General features: G+C 34.0%; 1 protein-coding gene and 1 long non-coding RNA gene across 7 annotated transcripts; one reads left to right on the top strand and one right to left on the bottom strand.

The window, feature by feature from the left end:
• Positions 1–11666: 11666 nt before the first annotated feature.
• LOC138189807 (uncharacterized) lies at positions 11667–16608 on the bottom strand. Of its 2 annotated transcripts, XR_011176136.1 has the most exons (6): positions 16472–16608; positions 16143–16192; positions 14573–15998; positions 14379–14488; positions 12275–12849; positions 11667–11882 (listed from the first exon to the last, which is right to left on the bottom strand). It is a non-coding gene; the product is annotated as an uncharacterized LOC138189807 (long non-coding RNA). The 2 variants fall into 2 exon arrangements; XR_011176135.1 differs by having other exon boundaries at positions 14573–16192.
• eya (eya transcriptional coactivator and phosphatase 2) lies at positions 12322–19139 on the top strand. 5 transcript variants are annotated; one of them, XM_069131972.1, is made up of 8 exons: positions 12322–12436; positions 14205–14370; positions 14559–14742; positions 14819–14954; positions 15816–15899; positions 16572–16837; positions 17031–17487; positions 17668–19139. In XM_069131972.1, the coding sequence occupies exons 1-8, from the start codon at positions 12325–12327 to the stop codon at positions 17847–17849; spliced, it is 1587 nt and encodes a 528-aa protein (XP_068988073.1). In that variant the 5' UTR covers positions 12322–12324; the 3' UTR covers positions 17850–19139. The 5 variants fall into 5 exon arrangements, with proteins under 5 accessions (XP_068988073.1, XP_068988070.1, XP_068988072.1 ...); XM_069131969.1 differs by having other exon boundaries at positions 15816–15911; XM_069131971.1 differs by having other exon boundaries at positions 12348–12488.
• The last annotated feature ends 64 nt before the right edge of the window (positions 19140–19203 follow it).

The following is a 19203-nucleotide window of genomic DNA, read 5'->3' as shown; positions in this document are numbered from 1 at the left end:
GTTGCCAGGGAAACCTCGTGCGCGCAATGTTGCAGTCTCAAACGTACTCTCCGGAGATTTTAATTCTTACTTCGAGAACGCTTCGATGGGTCCTTCCACCTCGCGATCTACGCCACTGCTTGAATACTCGGATTTCACGACATGTTTACAAAGATCCTAGAGATAAGTTGAGAATGGCCGCCGCAGCCCATGCCTCCTCCATGGGTGTAAGGTGACAGCTGCCTGCGCCTGCGTTACATGCACACAGGGTGTCCGAAAATTAGCTTGCCATCTCGTTTATGATTTATGCTCACGCTGTTAATTAAGAGCGACATTCGCAAGCGCGCTTAAAATTCGTGACTTAATCCCCGATACTGCGAATTATAGCAACACCATAACGTATTAATTAAACGTACGTATTAAATATTATACAACAAAATTTATCAATCAAATTTTTGTAAAAAATCAAATAAGACAAATAAATTATTTATATTTGAAAAGATTTTTCAACATTGACAAAATTTTTCATTCGTTCTGCTCTTAACGAACAATTTTATTGCTATCACTAATTCTGGGATTTATAGGACGTATAATCATAAAACTTTTGCCTTTCTAACTGGCTACTCTCGAAGTAGTAAATTATATCCGCAACATAAATTGACATTTTCGAATTGCACACCCAATATAAGCTAACATACGTTCATACATACCTACCTAGACGAATCTACCAATGTGTGTGCGCTCGAACCCCACCCCCACATACACATACACAAGAAAGAGAAAGAAATATCTCGCTTACTTAGCTGGGGCTGAACTCACCCGCAGGATCTCTACACGTGTGTGCACTTATTTTAGCAGAATCTTATCCTGAAAATGTGTCGTTCGACGAGAAACAAAAGACCACCTTTTTAAACGAAAAAAGAAGGACAGCACTTTCACATTTTTCTCCAAACTAGATTTATGGCAGTTCCTTGTGTTTAATATTTCATTTAAAATGATGCACTTATACACACGTAAATATATTTTACAATCAAAATATGTATATCAAGTTTATTTTTAATTTCTTATTAGTAATGCAATTATAACAATACTGTGTTATGACACTTGTTATAAACTTTTTCTATAAAAAAGAAAAATTATAGTGAAGTTCAATGAACTTTTTTCATATGGTGTTTTAATCAACTTTGATACAATTTTAAGTTTCTTCAATACTCAACACAACACAAAATTCTGGTCCATTTAAAAATTATCACATCAACTGTAATCACAATTCTCAGAATATTCTTGTAAATTCTTATAGAAAAAGATAAAATTAGGCTTCTATATAATCATTTCAATAAAAAGAACTAGTTCTTACAAAGGCGTACCCTTGTTACCGATGAAAATACAAGAGCGATTAGGTTTTCGTCAATATGCCTGCCGAAATGGGCAATCGAGTCTTCCCCGGCGAAAGTCAGTTTGTTTCGGCATATGTACATACCTGGGCCTCGACAAAAGTAAATACTCCAACCCGTACTCGTGCATTTTTTCCTCGAGTGCTGGAGTCAGTGTGTACACCCTTGGGTGGTCGAACGCGCGCATTGGAGCATACTCATTTATACGTAGAGAGATAGACCACAAGCCTCCCGCATACTTCAAGACTCGCACCGTACTTACTTGCACGCCGTCTTATTTATCTGTACACAAGGGTTCCTCGCGGGCGTATATGGCATCACGGTGCCATTATATCATAAACGTACTAACCCCCATACCGCCTCCTTTTTCTCTGCTGAGGCAACGACTGCTTCGACCAACCCACAGGATGTCGACGCCATGTCTCCTTTACGTGCCTCTCTTTATTACCTTCGATCTCCATCGAACGACTCTTGGGGAAACTCGACGACATCCATTTCGCGTAACGCTTCGCGAGTTATATTGCATTTGTTCTCGTGGGCCACCGTGGCGCACGGTTACGTAGCTCCTTCTCTTTCCTTTTCTTTCTTCTAAGAGATGCTGTACGACTTGATTGTTATCGGCACATAGGTACGGTATATTCGACGCTGGAATTATTTTGTGAACATAAGCTGTGGATTTTTATACATTTATAATGTACATGTAATATGCAAAACCAAATAAAATATTTAGAGTATACTATCTGTTATAATATTTAGTAAGTAATACAATTCTTCATTTAGATATTTCATTATTTTAATTATACTCATAAAAATATAAATTTATATGAGTATACCTATAATTTATTGATTTGTAAATTTTGGGGGAAAATATTTTATAGAAGATGCTATTGTGCTTTGATTTTACTGTGATGCAATTCATAATCTATTTAACTTTTGAACTATTAAACTAACATTTAAATATCCTAAGTAGAAGATTAACAATACCTATTTAGGGGAAAAAGTAATTAAGCGTATATTTAAAAATTATTTCAAATAAGACGACGAACTTTCCATGCAAATATTCTTCGAGATGCTTAAGAAAAGCATGTCTTTGATTAACCTGAAATTTGGTAAAGATTCCTGTTATCCAGTGTACTGTAAAACAACGGTCAGATTAGACATACTTATCCGACCCTGCTGCACTTATCCGTTATTATGTAAAAATACTAATCCCCTTTGTCGTTTCTAGAACGGCCCCCCTGATCGAAATCGCTTTTGTACTTCAGTTGATCTTTTGTTTACTATTTACAGATACTATACAGCGTTGAAAAGCGTGTTCGACGCTTTTTCTGACAAATAAACGTCATGTGGAAACGAATTCACTTAATCATATTCGCCACCGTGTGCACTTTGATACGAGAAATATTACGTATCAGGGATGAGAGCGAGATAATAAAGCAACCGCTGCACATTCTGCTTTATCCCGTATTCGAGCACATTCTTCTTTATCTCACATTTCATGTTACGCTACGTTCTTCAACGTTAATTTTAAGATTATTTTCTAAAGCTAACCCCAAAAATCATGATTTTGGATAATATCGAAAAGATTAAGTATCTATCTAACTCCGTTGCTAATCTCGAATTTCCATATTTCAATCTTGCTCTCACTTTAGCAAACTATGAAAATTTTCTATATTAAAAAAAGATGTATAACAAAATTGAGACGAAAAATCATGCACACTAATAACAATTTTTTCATATTATACTCACATTTAAAATATTTTTTTAACGAATAATACAGCGAGTTTAAAATAGTAAATAATGAATAAAATAATATAATAATGAATTTCTGAAATACTTCAAATTATCGGCCTTAAATTATAAATTATAAATGTAATATTACAGTACGTTAGGATACGTTGCATTCTGTGTGGAAAATTTGAAGAAAATGGCTTTCATTCTATAAATTGAGATGTCATGCAAAAAGCAGTTTTGAAAAATTTCACAGTAACATTATCTAAACTCTCAAGGAAATTTGAGAATCCATCTAGTTCGTATAAAACGCGCATCGGATGTAAGAGCAGGTGGTAGGAAATTAGGTTGCTACCCTTGTCTCGCATCATCCTGATTATCATAGTCAAAAATATTAGCTTCGTCTCGTGAGGGACGCTTTCATTACTTGCAACACTACACCGTGAAAATATTCACAAAGTGTTAGAATAATTAACTAGAAGCCTGATTTTCTTGCAATTTCAACATCTAAAATAGCAACATTTTGTTAAAACAAAATATTAAAAACAGAAAAAGGAATAATTCTATCAAATACACAATTCGTATAAATTAAATAATTATATTAGTTATAATAAATTACAGGTATATTTACTTAACATTCTTACGGTCATCGATAGGTTATTTCAAATCCAAGAACCAATCTTTATTTTTAATTTTCAACAAGATTAAAATTTCTGATATTCCTTAAACGCTTCGTGATTGATCACATTCCATCGATATTTTTAAAACATAAGTCCTGGATTTGCAGGTAAGACATGCTAATTTATGGAATTATGTATATATATGCAAACCATACATTAATGTATAAAATTCAATTAGCTATATATAAATGTAAAAAAAAAAGAGTTTTTAAAAGATTCATAAATTTATAGAAAATTAATTCAAGAATTTAAAAATATTTATTAAGTGGTATATCTTCGAAACTAGTAGTAGTAGTAGTAGTACGAGCAATAGAGACTATGCAGAAAAGTTCATAAACATCGTCTTTTTAATAAAAATTGAAAACATTGAACAAAAAATTTGGATAATCGTATTTTTTAAAAACTACGTAAACAAATGTTCAAATTTTGCTATACATATAATATAAGTGTAACTACACAAATTTAACATTTAATGACAGCTGTGAAGAAATATTCTGCACCACTTTTATCACGCCATAATCGGTAAAAAAGCAAAAATAGAAGTAGGAACATTCTTATTCCAAGAAGGCAGCGAGTATGACGTAGGGCTGCTGGACCTCCCGTCAAGAATTCTCTATCTCCGATTATAAAACAAAGGGGAAAAAAACGTACGCGTACCATGCTGTGGACGAGGTGCAAAAAAACAACGCGAACTATCATGTCGCATCACATTTCCCGGCTCGTAGATTCGGAACCTGTCCCGTACGTAAAAAAACGTTAAATCGGAAATAAGCGTGTACATCAAACATTAGTGAACAATGTGACTGCGACCAAACGCAGTCTTCGTAAAGGTCATCACTAATTGTTAACACTATAGCAACCATCTTTGGCATGTGGAAACTTCTCCGTGGATTAAAATCTCTTGCTGTGTATTAAACACGACCACCTCCGGTCGCACGTACTACGTATTCCATTGCTAATTCGTTAACCCCGTGCTGTGCATTCCTCTGCAGTTATCAGATCGTGTGCATAGACTACCTCGATTACCATCCCACGATGGGTTCCTCGGGTTGTAAACGAAAAAAAAGCAGCTCGGGTCTGTCAGTCGAGAGAGCGATTCATAAAAACGAACGGTGACAGGAGGTGACAATTATTCGAACAAGGGGGTAACCTGGCTGTGTCCGTCCTCTTCTTGCATCTGGACCCTTTCTTTGTCGTTTCTTTTCTTCGTCTGACAATCGGGTGGCCAAGCGAGTTACCATTAGCCTCTCTCATTCTAATTAACGAGCGACCTGTGCGCGTCCGACCAACGAAACGAGACAACGAATAGGAGTACCGACGGCAGGATGAAGATGGAGGATCAAACAAAGAGAGGGGATGGAGAGGGGATGAACGTGGAAGAAAGACGCCGAACGAGCCGGCCAACCACGTGACCACCGGGCGGGGGTGGCAGGCGACATTTCGCATGCTCAGAACTCCACAGGCTGCAGCATATCGCACACCGAGCCGATGCCCTTCGCAGAGAAACAATAGTGTTGACTGCGTCCGCGATACGAGGAATCCATCAAAGAGCCTCGAACGAAAACCGCGTATCGAACCGACGTAACCTCGAAAAAGATCAATCTCTGCTATTCGCTTCGACCCATTGGCTCGAAACGTACATCTGTGCCGGATTCCATGGTTTCACCCCTCGCGCGACGAACGTATAAACCCAACCGAGAGATGTTTTCTCGCGAGATCGTCGGCCAAACTGTTTCAATTGCGTTATACTTGTAGTTTATTTCAAGGAATAATCTTCTGCACAAGATCCTTGTTGATCAAGCGGTTCTTTTACGTGTTGTTAGAAACGGTCGGTGATAGTGCATCCGTCGGTTGTCATGATGTTCTCGTGGTCGTGGAAAGTGCGAGAAAAGTGAGAAGTAGTGTGCTTAAACCCTAGCAAGTGCATCGCGTACACACATTTACGTACACACGATACAAGAGAAGGGATGACGATGCTACTATCAGGAGGGAACCGAATACAGCTTCCTTGATCCACGAATATTCGCCGCGAAGCACCCTCGTTCTTGGTCCAGCTTAAACGCCGGATACAAGGTTTGAATAAACATTCGTTTGTTATATAGCTTGTTGCTTTGATTTCTTTTAACAATGATGGGCAAGTTTTTAGATTTGAAATGATAAACTAACTCGTAAACTGAAAACTCGTAAATTATATAACAATGATATTTATATCTATATATGCAATGTATAACATAACAAGCAAGCACAACTTCTGCGAAGTATAAATAAGTAAAATATAATAGCAAATTGTTCGCTGGGAATTACATAAAGTCGAAATTAATATCGTACATTAACTATAAAATTATTTTTGTCTATCTATTTATATTATCTTTTCTATAAGTAAAAGAATTGCTCACACATGAAATGTTTTTTCTCAACATATCGGAAGCAATAGCCAAAACAAACGAGAACAATCAAATGACTTTGTTGATCGAGTGCCACGTGGGAAGCACAATGTATTCTGTCTATACATATGTATGTATTCTACAATATGTATATGTTCCTTAAATTATTAGATGTACAGGAGTTACGCACGCTACGCGGATGTGCCTCTGCATATGCACACACATGTATAAACGCATCTACGGTCGCACTCACACGTGTAAATGTCATTATCAATTGAGCATGCGTAACTTATGCATCTCATTCGGCTTGTTACCAGTAATGTATTTTAATTGGTCAACCGCTGTGTAATGCCAAGTAATCCGTACTGAAAAACTGACTGAAATTTTCTCTCCATAAAAATGTTTCTTATACTAAAAACGGTCAGAAATAATTAACTAGAAAAGTTTGTGCGAGATAAATCTGCCAAAACGAACAAAACGTTTTGGAACGAGGTTGCGATTTCCATGGCCTCTGTTTTCGAGAGGCGGGGGAAAAGAGAAAGAGACGACGTAGGAAAGCCAGAGCATTCCGAACCATGGAGAAGCTTTTGTCTTGGTCCCGTAGTGTAACCATCCCTTCCTTATTTTTCTTCTTTCCTCCTTTCAAATGTAAGCTGACCGCGGCCCGTGGGACACACGAGTGTCGCGCACGAGAAACCTCCTGCTACGCATTCCTCTTCTCTATCCTTCTTTCGTTCGGTTGCATTTCTTTGACGGCTGACGAACAGTGGCGAGGCAAGCAACTCAGCCGCGATAAACATTTCGGCACACGCTTTATTTAGATAAGTTTGACCGCCCTTCTCAACGGTATATATCCTTCGTGCCTTTCGGGGAAAATAAATAATAACGCAATTCCTTAACAGAGTGACAAGTACTAGGAATATGAAAGTACTTAGGAATACAATCATGGAAGAATATTGTTATATGATATCGTCTCTTTTATATGGATATTTCGATAAATTATATCACAACTAAATGTAAATCAATCAGATAATTCCAGAGATGATGAGTCGGGCTTAAACTATAATCACTATTGTTATGTTATATTTGCTATGTTCAATTCATTGCCTTTATCCATATTAAAAAGATGCTGCAAACTATAGTAAGAAGTGAAAAAATGTATGTTAAACATATTAGAATTAAATTAAGATAAAACAACAAGTTTCAAGACATTTACGATTCGACCAGACGGACTTTTCAATTCTGACATATGTATCTATGCCTACATTAAAAAAGATATTAGAAAAATTATGATTTTCTTTCTTTTAATTGTATATTTCTTTTTATTATAATATGAACAAATTCAATTTCATACTTAAGTTTCAGAGTATAATATGTATATAAATTTCTAATAGCATAGTTTCCAATATAACGATATGTGTATATGTATATTTCATTCTTAAATTAAAACTGCAAATATTTATTCAAACATTTTTTCTAACTAAATTAGGTACTAAAAACAAAATAAAAAATTTGAAGGACTTTTAAAGCTTTGATAATTATCAATATTATATTAAACATAAAAACGAAATATCCATTATTAAATTTCCACATAACGTACATATAATATCGGAAATGAATTTCAATAAGTTTCCCTAGACAAAAACAGTCCCTCAAGACCAATCAAAACAACTTCCATCAAAACTTATCGAGAAAAAAGTCGTACTCTCGATTCAAGCATCGAATAGTTACTATTATTCGCGCAAGTTTAAAAGTAACAATTTCACCGATCGTCGTGATACATTGTTCAACGGGCAATTCGGGCGTAGTTCGTGCGCGTTTTTCTTTTCCACGCTTTCCGGTATCATTCAACACAAAAAGAAAAAAACGAAGCGGCGGTATACAGTGACCGTTTAATATCGCGCATACTGCCCGTTGTTTCAAACAATTAATCGGTTATTTTTTTTCCCGACTTCGGACGTTGTTCGAGGACGTACATCATTCTCGAAAAGAAAAATTGTCCGAGTATCTGGCTGTTGTTCAAACAACGTAACCGCGCGCTAATTGATTCATCGTCGTGTTCCAGTGAACGACGTAACTTCCAGCCGACGCGATGCGTGTCACGGGGGAACAATTGCTTTCATACCCGCGCATATATATGTACATATACATATGTATACATATGTGTATACATACACACATAGGGGATCATATATCTCCGATGCGATTGTCTGTACTTTTCTCGAAACGATCGTTCTACTGACAATGATTTATTCAATTACAAACATCCGACAGAAAATATTTACCCGCGAAGACTACTGCCCCCGCATTGAAGAACGCGTAATTAATCATGAGCCCTAACAATTTAAGATCCTAAAATATTAGAATCGATCTGTTTACAGAGTTATAACTTCATTTGTTCCTTCTTTTTCATCCAGTGTTGATTTTCATGTAAGAATTTGTTACGAATTTAGACTTTTATAGGTAAATAAATATACTTTGCAAAGTATTTAGGTTTTGAAGATTTTGGAAAGAAGATTAAAGAAATTGTCTTAAACAAGTTCTAGTTACTTTTGTTTGTGATATTTGTAGAACTGTGACCTACACGTTATGTTTCTATTTATTTAAATTTATTATTTAATGTATATTGTTTTGAAAAAATATTTAATAGTAATTGTTTTATGAATGCGCAAGTTTAATGTTAAGCATTTAAAAATATTTCTTAATTTAGACTGAAAATTATTCTTCCATGATAATTACACCGCTTCATTAATATTTTTAATCAATCAATGTATTGGTTGCTATTATCACCATATTACTAACTGTGAAACGACTGTTAAACTGAAGTCATTGAAGTCTGTAAAAATTCCACAATAAAATTATCATAATTACTTTCTCTCTTTGATTCTTTTCCTCTTTTTTGTGCGATATATTTTTTAATATTGCCATAACCCTCTTGTCGTACGTAATATAGGAAACCGTGTATACATTGGTACATTGTTATAGTTTGTTGAACTTTACTAACGGTAAACAGTTTTGAAATCCTGTTCCGTTTTGTCGATGTCAATTTACAAATCAAAAGTTCAGTGCCCTTTTATATATGTTTGAATATCATTAAAAATGCTATTGGAAGCTTAATCTACTTTGAATCTATGTTTGAATTAGAAATGACATGCATTCTAATTTGAATTATAAGATGTTTTTTTATTATAAAAAATTTAAGCGTTTTTACTAATAAACCGAATAAAATTTGTACGTTGAGAAATACATTCAAACAGAAAATTTGCACCTAACTTCAAAATTACTTAAAGCTATATACAGGCAGTGCGAGGCAGAACGACGAGGCTGTCTCGAGTTTAGCGAACAATTGTCGGTATTTGGCGAGATCAAAGGTGCCTCGTAGCTCCTTATTCACTACGTTTTAACGTATATTGAACGATTTTGTCGGAAGCGTAGATAACTACGATTCACCCTGCCTCGCGTATTCTGCTATCTACGTGACGGCATGATACGAGACAGCCTCGTGGATCAGCCTCGCATTGTCTGTACATAGCTTAGGATTTAATCTCATTCGCCACTTGATCTCCAGAAAACAAACTCCACCCTATGTTAAAAAACTTGTTTAAGCAACCCATAAAATAAAACACCTTGATGCAAAAACGCAACAAAGACTTCATTTCCCGCCTTCTATCTATATATGTATGTATAATGGAGAACTGTAAAGATAATTATATAAACGAGTGCAGCTTGGTTACTTCTGATAGACCCAACACAATCATAAAGATAAGCACGTATATTGACTGAAGGTGTCATATATACAAATATGAGTAATAAAGACATATAGCAACGTGTAACGTTGTGCGATAAAGAGCAGTATTTATATACGTACTTACTTCCTTGCCCCTGTGCTGTTCCACTAATTAGTATCTTTCCAGATTTTCTAGAATAAATCAATCTAACACAAGCTTTTGAAATGACATTCTCTAAACACAGCGCTATGAAAACAATCGACAATATTCTCCGAAATAAATTCGACGTTTAAGAACAACATAGAGAGATTGACTAAGAGAATCGAATCGAATCTGGGTATCTATAAATAAACCAAAATTAATCTTACGGAAGCGGTGTATCGTTGCGGCATCGGTGTGAAAGCGCCCTTATGCAAGACAGTCTCTTTTTCGCAGTATAGTGCAGCGCGAAGTATATAGTAGGCGCAGATAAGGGCGGAGCACGGACAGATATAGCAACTTGGCAACATAAAGAATACATAATGTAAAACGTCGTGAAAGGAGGTTTCATTGGCTGCTCTCGAAGGTTCCTGGTATACGCCTACCCATCTGGCCACTCCACCTCTTCGACACGCAATTGGCAGACAATAACGAAGCTGTCCGCTTCGTGCACTAACCCTTTTTGCATCAATCGGAACACCATGGAACCGGCGAATACATGATCGGTTCAGTGCTGATTTTCGGGAACTTTTTTCCTTCCTTATTTTATGATAGATAGAGAAACAATAAAATAGAATATTGGGACGCTTCTTTATTTTTGAAATATTCAGACTGATAATGTGATACTAAAGAAAGGACAATTTTTAATTACTAGCAGGTTTTTTTTTAGTTATTAAGTTACATGGAATGTTTATGTTTATACCTTAAACTATTTATATCTATATACGTAAATGTCTTTTTTTCTAATACCACAAATCTTTCAAAGTAAGAATATCTTTATTGTCGTACATTTTTGCAACCTTTACAGCGGTTTTATCATTTTATAGCTTCTAAAGTAGTAAATACATATTTCTCGTCTAGTTTCCTTTTTTTAGTTTCCTTTGTGACAATTAATCATCGTTTTTTGATAAATGTAATACACAAATTTTGATTGAACACGAGTTAAAATACATTGAATTCACTTTTTATTCGATTAAATTTAATCTAATACGGTTCAGATGATTCTTTTAAAAAAATTTCCATTCGAATTTAGCCCCTCGCATCAGAATCCTTTTTGGTATCGTTTTCTTGAATTTATGCTGACATATATACACTTTTTTCCTAGAATATAATTACCGGCTATCGAAGATGTGTTTATTTTTTTCTTTATTTTATGGAAGAATTATACAAAACCTACTCTTTTCTAAATGAAATGATAACATCGAATTCCGGGAATTTCTTTTGATGTATTCAACTACGAGGAATTCTTTACAATTTTATCTTAAATATATATATATATATATATATATATATATATATATACACACGTGTTAGTCTTTTTTCTTCATTATTTAAATAACTGTTTGATCAAATAAAAGCCTAACGTGCATGTACTCATAAATATTTTTACAAATTTATAAAATGAAAAACGTGTTTACAAATAAAAATTAAACAATTTAGATATAAAAAGTAAAGAATTCGATCAAGGATTATTTGTGATTTCCAGGTGCCAAAACAATTGAGCTATTCTATCGACGGATTCTGTGATTAATTAACGATTCTATGATCGATCACACACTGGATGCATTACGTAATTTGGTAATTCGATAAAATCTTAAAAGCTGGTCCAAAAATAATAGTTTAATATTCCATTGCAGAAAATCTCAGACTATTCAATATTCTTCGTCTTTCATTTCAATATTAAATCAAGAGCTATTTTTGGTTATTCAATAACGCTCAATTTTCATCCACTTACTTTCATAAATTACCTCCGACACGTAGTTCCAGAAAAAAGGACTTCTATCTGTCCTACGGTATATCAAATGTTAAATGTTTTAAATTTTACGCTACAACCTTCAAAGAATGTACACTTCCGGTCATAAGTCGACCGACCATCGCACATTTGACTGCTTTGAGTAAGATGACTGTTAGAATGTATATACTTTTGATATTACGTAATTTCAACAGTTGATGTAAATGCATTTGATACTTTTGTGACTTTATTTCATAATGTAAGTTATTCCATACTATAAAACCGTGGATATTTTAATTCCACTGAGTAACTTATGGATAAATAATAAAATCAATTTAGAAAATTGAATCTGCATTCTAACAACCATTTTGTGCAAAATAAGCAAATGTTCGGAAACTTATAAACGGGAGCGTACTAAATGTTATATGCATTAACTGGTATATAATACCAATTATTAATTGCGATTTTGTTTGTCGTTTTTTCTTCAGACGCAGTGATATGTTAACCGAGGACAATGATCCGACGAAACCAGCAGGCGTTTTAGACAATGCTGGCAACGTGTCTTCGTCGACAGAGGCCTCGGTACAGCACCCTCGAGCCGCAAACAATGGTAAATAAAGCTCCTCCATTCCGGGTCTACTTAAAAGGCTACCCTTTTAAAGGTCCGTTTAGAAACCAAATCGCCATTTTTGCCTTCCTTTTATTAATTTATTTATTCGTTTATTTATTCTCAATTTTTCTTCTTTTTCGTCTCATCGATGCAACATAACACATAATCGCGATGATGAAGTATCCTTGGGAAACAAAAAGTGAAAAATTTGTGTTTATAACGTTTCGCACCATCGACAATGATAGCCGAAACCGGACCTGCAATAAAACGGTTTAAATTCGACGTTTTGAAAAGGCTTCTGTCTGTATTTCCCGCTTCCCTTTTGCGTGTGCCGCCGGTCGATTGAATTAAAACGAGAAAGCCGGTGGCTGGTGGTTGCGCCGCGTCATGTCACGCCACTGGGTTCTTCTATTCTATAAAACACGTACACCGAAATGAACAGGTAGTTTTCATAACGGACCTCCTAGCTAATTGCTTGGGAAATTAATTACATATCGCGGTTCAAAATGAAACGAAATACCCTCTCGCCATGACGCCGGTAACATCTGTATACTTCCGGTCGCGGAAAAGCTTTCCGTTGTATTGTTTTATGTTACAAATACATGAAATACGTATTACTGAATATTATTCCGGGAAATTTAATTTAACCTGAATATGCATTTTTTGTTTTATAACATTTTCCGAAACAATGTCCTTTCTTTATTTCGATTTAAATAGAATGTATTAATTAAACGTTTATATTGTTTATTCTTCATCCATTGTTCCAACTGTTCAAACGGAAAAATAATTTTAAATGTAAATAATGCTATCGAGAAGTTGCAAAATACACAAATTATCTTCGATTATCCTTCTAGAAAGATGATAAACATATCCCAATGAATAAATTATACGAATCACGGTTAAGGATTGTGATGTTTTACTTTGTGGTTTGAACGATGGTTAAGTATAAAGCCGGTTCTTTTGAAATTTTTGCATTTACAGTTTTTTTAAGTGTATTTTATTCGCGAGTGTTATATAAGCCTTTCAGCAAGCGATCTTTATTTATATTATATTTAGAGTTACATTTGTCACTATAATATTATTTTACTTTCCTTTTTGTGGCTTGAAGTATGGTTGACTATAAATTGTGCTATTTTGTATATACAAAAAGCCGAAAGAAAGAACACGTTAAGAAAATATACCATCTTTGTTGCAATATTCTATATGTTTAAATTATAAGAATTATCACAATAAATCGTAGCTTTGTAACAATTCTAAATTTAATGAATGAAATTTATATTCTCGACTTCTATTACCACAAAATGACGGAAGTTATTCAGCAGAAAACTGAAATTCCACTTAGCAGAAAGTAGTTGCAACAGTAACAAACCTAGAAACATGTTTCTGTGAATTGTATCATTATCGATGATACAGTTATAATGTACAGAACAGAGAATAATATATTAGGTTGTCCGAAAAGTTTCTTTCATTTTATAAGGAAATAATAGACGCACAATGTTTTTTTGTTTCATATTAGTTTATTGAATTATGCATGAACATAATAATAGAAATAGAACGAAATGGATCATACCTAATTTAATAAAATAATATAAAACGGAAATTGTTGTTCATCTATTATCACTTTATGAAACGAAAGAAACTTTTCGGACAACCTAATAGAACAATATATAATATTGTAAATTATATCATTGCCAATGACAGAGTTATAATATCAAAGGCGTTGTAACTAAAGAGATGTGAACGTGAATCATTTTGCTCATACTGGCAGAAACGGAAGTCAAGAACGAGGTGCAAGATTGTCCCGAAAACGACAGCGTGCCCAGCGGGGAATTATACATCGACGAGAATGCCGAGGAAAAGGAACAAGAATATCCGGATTCTATGGAAAAGGCGGACTACAGTTCGTTGTACGGAGCCAATCAATATTATAACAGGCACGTACTTCTCATGCTTGAATCGCATCATCATTCATCTTTGCCCTCAAACATATCCTGATTTCTAATCAATGGCTGACTATGTTCCTATATGGTATTCCAATATTAATAACAGTCACTGTATATAAATATAATATTTACAAATTGGTTTGTAAACGTTCGTTAACATGGAAACTTCGTGCTATTAGTCTGTACAACTCACCTCCCTACGGGACAACCACAGCCGGGAAAAACACCTCGGGCTTGCAAAGTTCTTATCTGACCTCATACACGACGCCCAGCTCCATGTCTCAATATTCGTCTTACGCTACATACAACAGCGGCACCACGAATTTCCCCAACGTGGCTCAAAATATATCACCATCTTCACAGGTACTAAAAAAGAAAGAAACCATTAGAATTTATTACTTTTATTATCCTCATTACCGTTCCATCTATGGTTTTTCAGAAGCTAGATTACAGCGCCTACAGTAGCAGTTTGTATGGAAATGACAGGGTATCATTACAGTATTCCGGATATTACCCCATGCATGGTTACCACACGACACCCGCTTCGTTTAACATTGGAAACCTAAATTTTGCTGGTAACGTTCCTATCGACTTCTTCTCTACCTCTTCGGCACTATCAGGCACTTCCTCGTCGGGCAACATTTTAATCACCGATGCAGCCAGAATCTTAAATGTCGCTGTTGTATTGCATGAGAACTGTTGAATATCCGGTTCGCGTTACATCATACAAAGTGACTCATAGGGAGTAGAATAATTATCTTCTGATTATATCGTATACTGCAGACGTGAACAAATTTAGAGATCTAAAGATTGAGTAAGGTCATTGTTTTTTTTTTCGTTTTAGGCTATTCTCTCTTATTTATATATATATATATATATATATATATATATATATATATATACTTTTGGAAATGAAACAGTTTTCGTTTTTTTAAGTATATAGAATACAACAATATTGAAAAAGGTAATGAAGAATTGGATTATTGATAAATCACCTTGTATTATTAGGTTGCTAATTGTATTAAATCAACATTGAAAGGACAGGACACCATTTTCATTGAATTAAATACTTGAAATACATAAAAGGAGAGTAGAGAAATTTTATAGTTCCATATAAGAGTATGTAAAATTATAACCAAACTTTTAAATGTTAAACTCTGGTTTTATCAAATTATTTCAATAAAAAAATATTTAATATTAGGAAATATTTTTCTTTGCATTATATGATGTTTTATTAATTTTTGTTTCTCTTTGTTTCGTTTGTTTCTTTTTCAGGTTCCAGAAATACTAAGAATTTTCTCATTAATTACTTAATATTTTTGTCCATTGATTTAAGTAGCAACGTTTTACTATGTTTTTATGTGTAAATTCTTGCGACAATTGCGATTTATTTGCGATTATGATTTATCAGTAACAACTTCCCTTTTTGTAATAAGATTCGACAAAGTCTGCGCTCACGTTGGACGCAACAACTCACGATGCCAGCGATCTTACCGCACGAGAAACCGCAAACATCGAAGGTAACACGATTCGTACGTGTGATTTTTATATCTCCACTTTTTGCGTCAATATGTTCTCCTTGAGCGTGTTCCAACAGTTGTCGAATAAACAAATAAATGCTGAAAAGCGTAAAAGTGCTATATGTATACATATAGATATAGCTATAGATACGTCCTCTGTCTTACAATTAAGAAAATATTTAAATTATCTTATAAAATAATCTTATTTAAAATAGAATATTACGAATATATATTTATTAATACCATTTTTGTTGAAATAGCATGTAAAATTCTAGTTATTCCTGAATCAGCCTCTATAAATGTTTCAATTTCTATTAATATAAGTTAATGTGGCTGCTTGTTCGCTGAACACGTGGGCGGTAGCGCAATATATGTTTAATCTCCGTTAATAGCATAAGAATATACAAGATATAAAAAGAACTAAAAGATATAGGCATATATAATTTTTAGTTGTGAAATTATTGGCTTCTATCATTTTCTTTTTTGCATCCTAATTTGCTTTATAAGAAAAGGAGTTTCATATAAAATTACTTATAAGTAAAAAATATTTTTTTTCAGTTTTATTTCTTTACCTATTTAAATAAATCTTTTAATGAATAGCAAAAATATTTATAGTGCACTTTCTTTGTTAGGGAAGAATATGTGAAACAACGTTTAATGAACGTGTTCCAGGAGCGACAGCGAAACCTTGCAGACGCGGAAGACGCCAGAGCGGAAGTGGAAACAGTATAGGTTCTGCGGATACGACAGAAGCCGGTCCTGACCGGATATTCATCTGGGACCTGGACGAAACCATAGTTGTATTTCACTCCTTGTTAACTGGGCAATTTGCAACGAAGCACCGTAAGGATCCGGTTCTTTTGGGCCAAGTGGCGTACAGAATGGAAGAAATGATATTCAATTTGGCTGATACTCACTTCTTTTTCAACGACGTTGAGGTGAGGAGGCAGAACCAGACTTCAGACTTCAAATACACAGGATATTCTATAATTGAAACGTACAAGGTTGATGCGTCTAAAAAAAACAAAATCTCTTACTAAAATGTTATATTCTATCAGAAATTTAATTTTTTACGTATTCGGATTATTACGTGTCATTAATTTTGAAACTCTATTTTTAATCTTCCTGTAGGATTGTGACCAAGTACACATCGATGATGTATCATCAGATGATAATGGGCAAGACTTGTCTTCTTACAATTTTGCTAACGATGGTTTCCAATGCGCGTCTGCGAACAACGGTATATGTTTGGCTTCCGGTGTTAGAGGTGGAGTCGACTGGATGCGAAAATTAGCCTTTCGTTATCGAAAAATTAAAGAGATCTATAATAATTACCGAAACAATGTTGGCGGTTTATTGGGTGCTGCAAAACAAGAACAATGGTTACAACTGCGTTCTGAGATTGAAGTGCTCACCGATAACTGGTTAACGTCAGCTGTAAAATGTTTAAGTCTCATAAATAAAAGAAGTGACTGCATTAACATTCTGGTTACTACCACGCAATTAGTACCGGCTTTATCTAAAGTACTGCTTTTTGGGATCGGCGGAATATTTCCAATCGAAAATATTTATTCGGCCTCGAAAATCGGTAAGTTTTACAAAGGAATTTAAGTGTGCTTAATTTAAAGCCATCATTGAATCGCATAAAGTTCGAAATTATTGTAATCGTCTATTAAATACCATTTGAACCGATATATACATCAAAACGTTATTAATCACAATTTATATTATAAAAGTTCTATAAGTAATATAGATCCATCATTTCTAGGAAAAGAAAGCTGCTTTGGAAGAGTAGTTGCGCGATTTGGTCGAAGATGCACATATGTGGTAATAGGTGATGACTCTGATGAAGAAACGGCAGCACGTGCCCATAATTTCCCATTTTGGAGAATAAACAGTCACTCGGACACACAGTCGTTATACAACGCCTTAGAAATGGGATTTCTTTAAGCAGAGGATACGTTTATAAAGCGAATAGGTTTACGGGGGGAAGGAAAATTTGGGAAAGTATGTCCTAAACGAGAAACATCTTACAATTAGTCATAACGGGGGCTTATACAAGATATTTCTATATTCTTTACAATCGATAATGAGAGTATAAAAAAAGACGCTTTTATCGAGTGAACCTTTTAAACATTCCTATTATTTATCGATCGTAATATGTAAATTGAGGATCGGCTGTTCCTCTAAGATCGCCATACACGATCATCGATCGTAATCTATTTGTCGATCGTCAAATGTGATCGATCGGAGCAGGGTCCACAGGTGATATACAATGAAAGTAAAAGAAAGTAATGAGACAAAAGTGAAAATTAAAGAGTTATATATAATACGAATATTTCTAATTAATTACTGCACAGTCTCGACCATATATAAAAATTAATTTGTTGCAAACTGTAAGTATGTCTCGTGTACTTAAACGTGTTGCGTTTCTTGCTCTTACAAATGTACGTATAAAAACTAAACTGGTCGAAAAGAAATTAGATTCACAAGCAGGATGATGTTACACGTAACATTCATTAGTTAATATTTTGATCGATGTATATTTCGAAACATTATGGAAATTTTATATGAATATTGTGATACGGTTTAATCCAATTATTTAATTATAGCATGATAGCAGTAAATGTAATAAAGCATGGTCAAACGGATACTTTTTAACAGTAGTTTGTGAAAGATATAGTCGCCGTTTTATTAGTTACATTATATAAAAATATTTGACTGAAATATCATGCATCCTTAACATTAATTTCTTCGTACATATTGAATATTAATAAGAATATTTAGGTACCTATGTTTTTGAATTCATATCGTGGCGTGGTTTAGAAACTTCTTTTTATAATTTCAAAACCTATTCCGAATTATCTTTAATCAAAAACGCCATATTATACATTATATGTATAAAATTTCAAGGAAATTATAAATAATTTTATGAGGACACTAAATATAAGTAATATTTTCAAAATGTACGAAATTAGGTTGTATACTTACAATCTTAATTCATAAAAGAGAGAAATATGATTAGCAAATGATAACCAAAGTTTAATGCGGTTAAATAACTATAAAATTGATTTATATGTTTTTGAAATGTAGCTTATATTAATTAAAAACGCATTTGTTTGTCAAATCAATTTTAAAAATAGGTTGTTTATAAATTTATTTTCTTTCAATTAAATTTACGAGAGTAGTACCGTCATACGAAAATTATCACTTTGTAATATGATAATTGGAAGTTTTTTTTTTTAAATTATAATCGTATAAAAGCAAAACGTATAATTTAATCGACTGAATAGCACAAAAACTG

This window comes from Bombus flavifrons, chromosome 2 (genome assembly GCF_040668555.2).
Source record: "Bombus flavifrons isolate JBK064 chromosome 2, iyBomFlav1_principal, whole genome shotgun sequence".
Lineage (NCBI taxonomy): Eukaryota > Metazoa > Arthropoda > Insecta > Hymenoptera > Apidae > Bombus > Bombus flavifrons.
Note: the sequence above shows the minus strand (reverse complement) of the source record. Positions and strands in the feature narration are given on the sequence as shown.

Bases quoted from the DNA above. Each gene is read 5' to 3' on its own strand.
- eya (XM_069131968.1), top strand. From the start codon at position 12,374: ATGCTGGCAACGTGTCTTCGTCGACAGAGGCCTCGGTACAGCACCCTC. The intron at 14,955-15,815 runs GTAACGTTCCTA...TTTTGTAATAAG, and splicing joins TGGAAACCTAAATTTTGCTG to ATTCGACAAAGTCTGCGCTC. The intron at 16,838-17,030 runs GTGAGGAGGCAG...ATCTTCCTGTAG, and splicing joins TCTTTTTCAACGACGTTGAG to GATTGTGACCAAGTACACAT.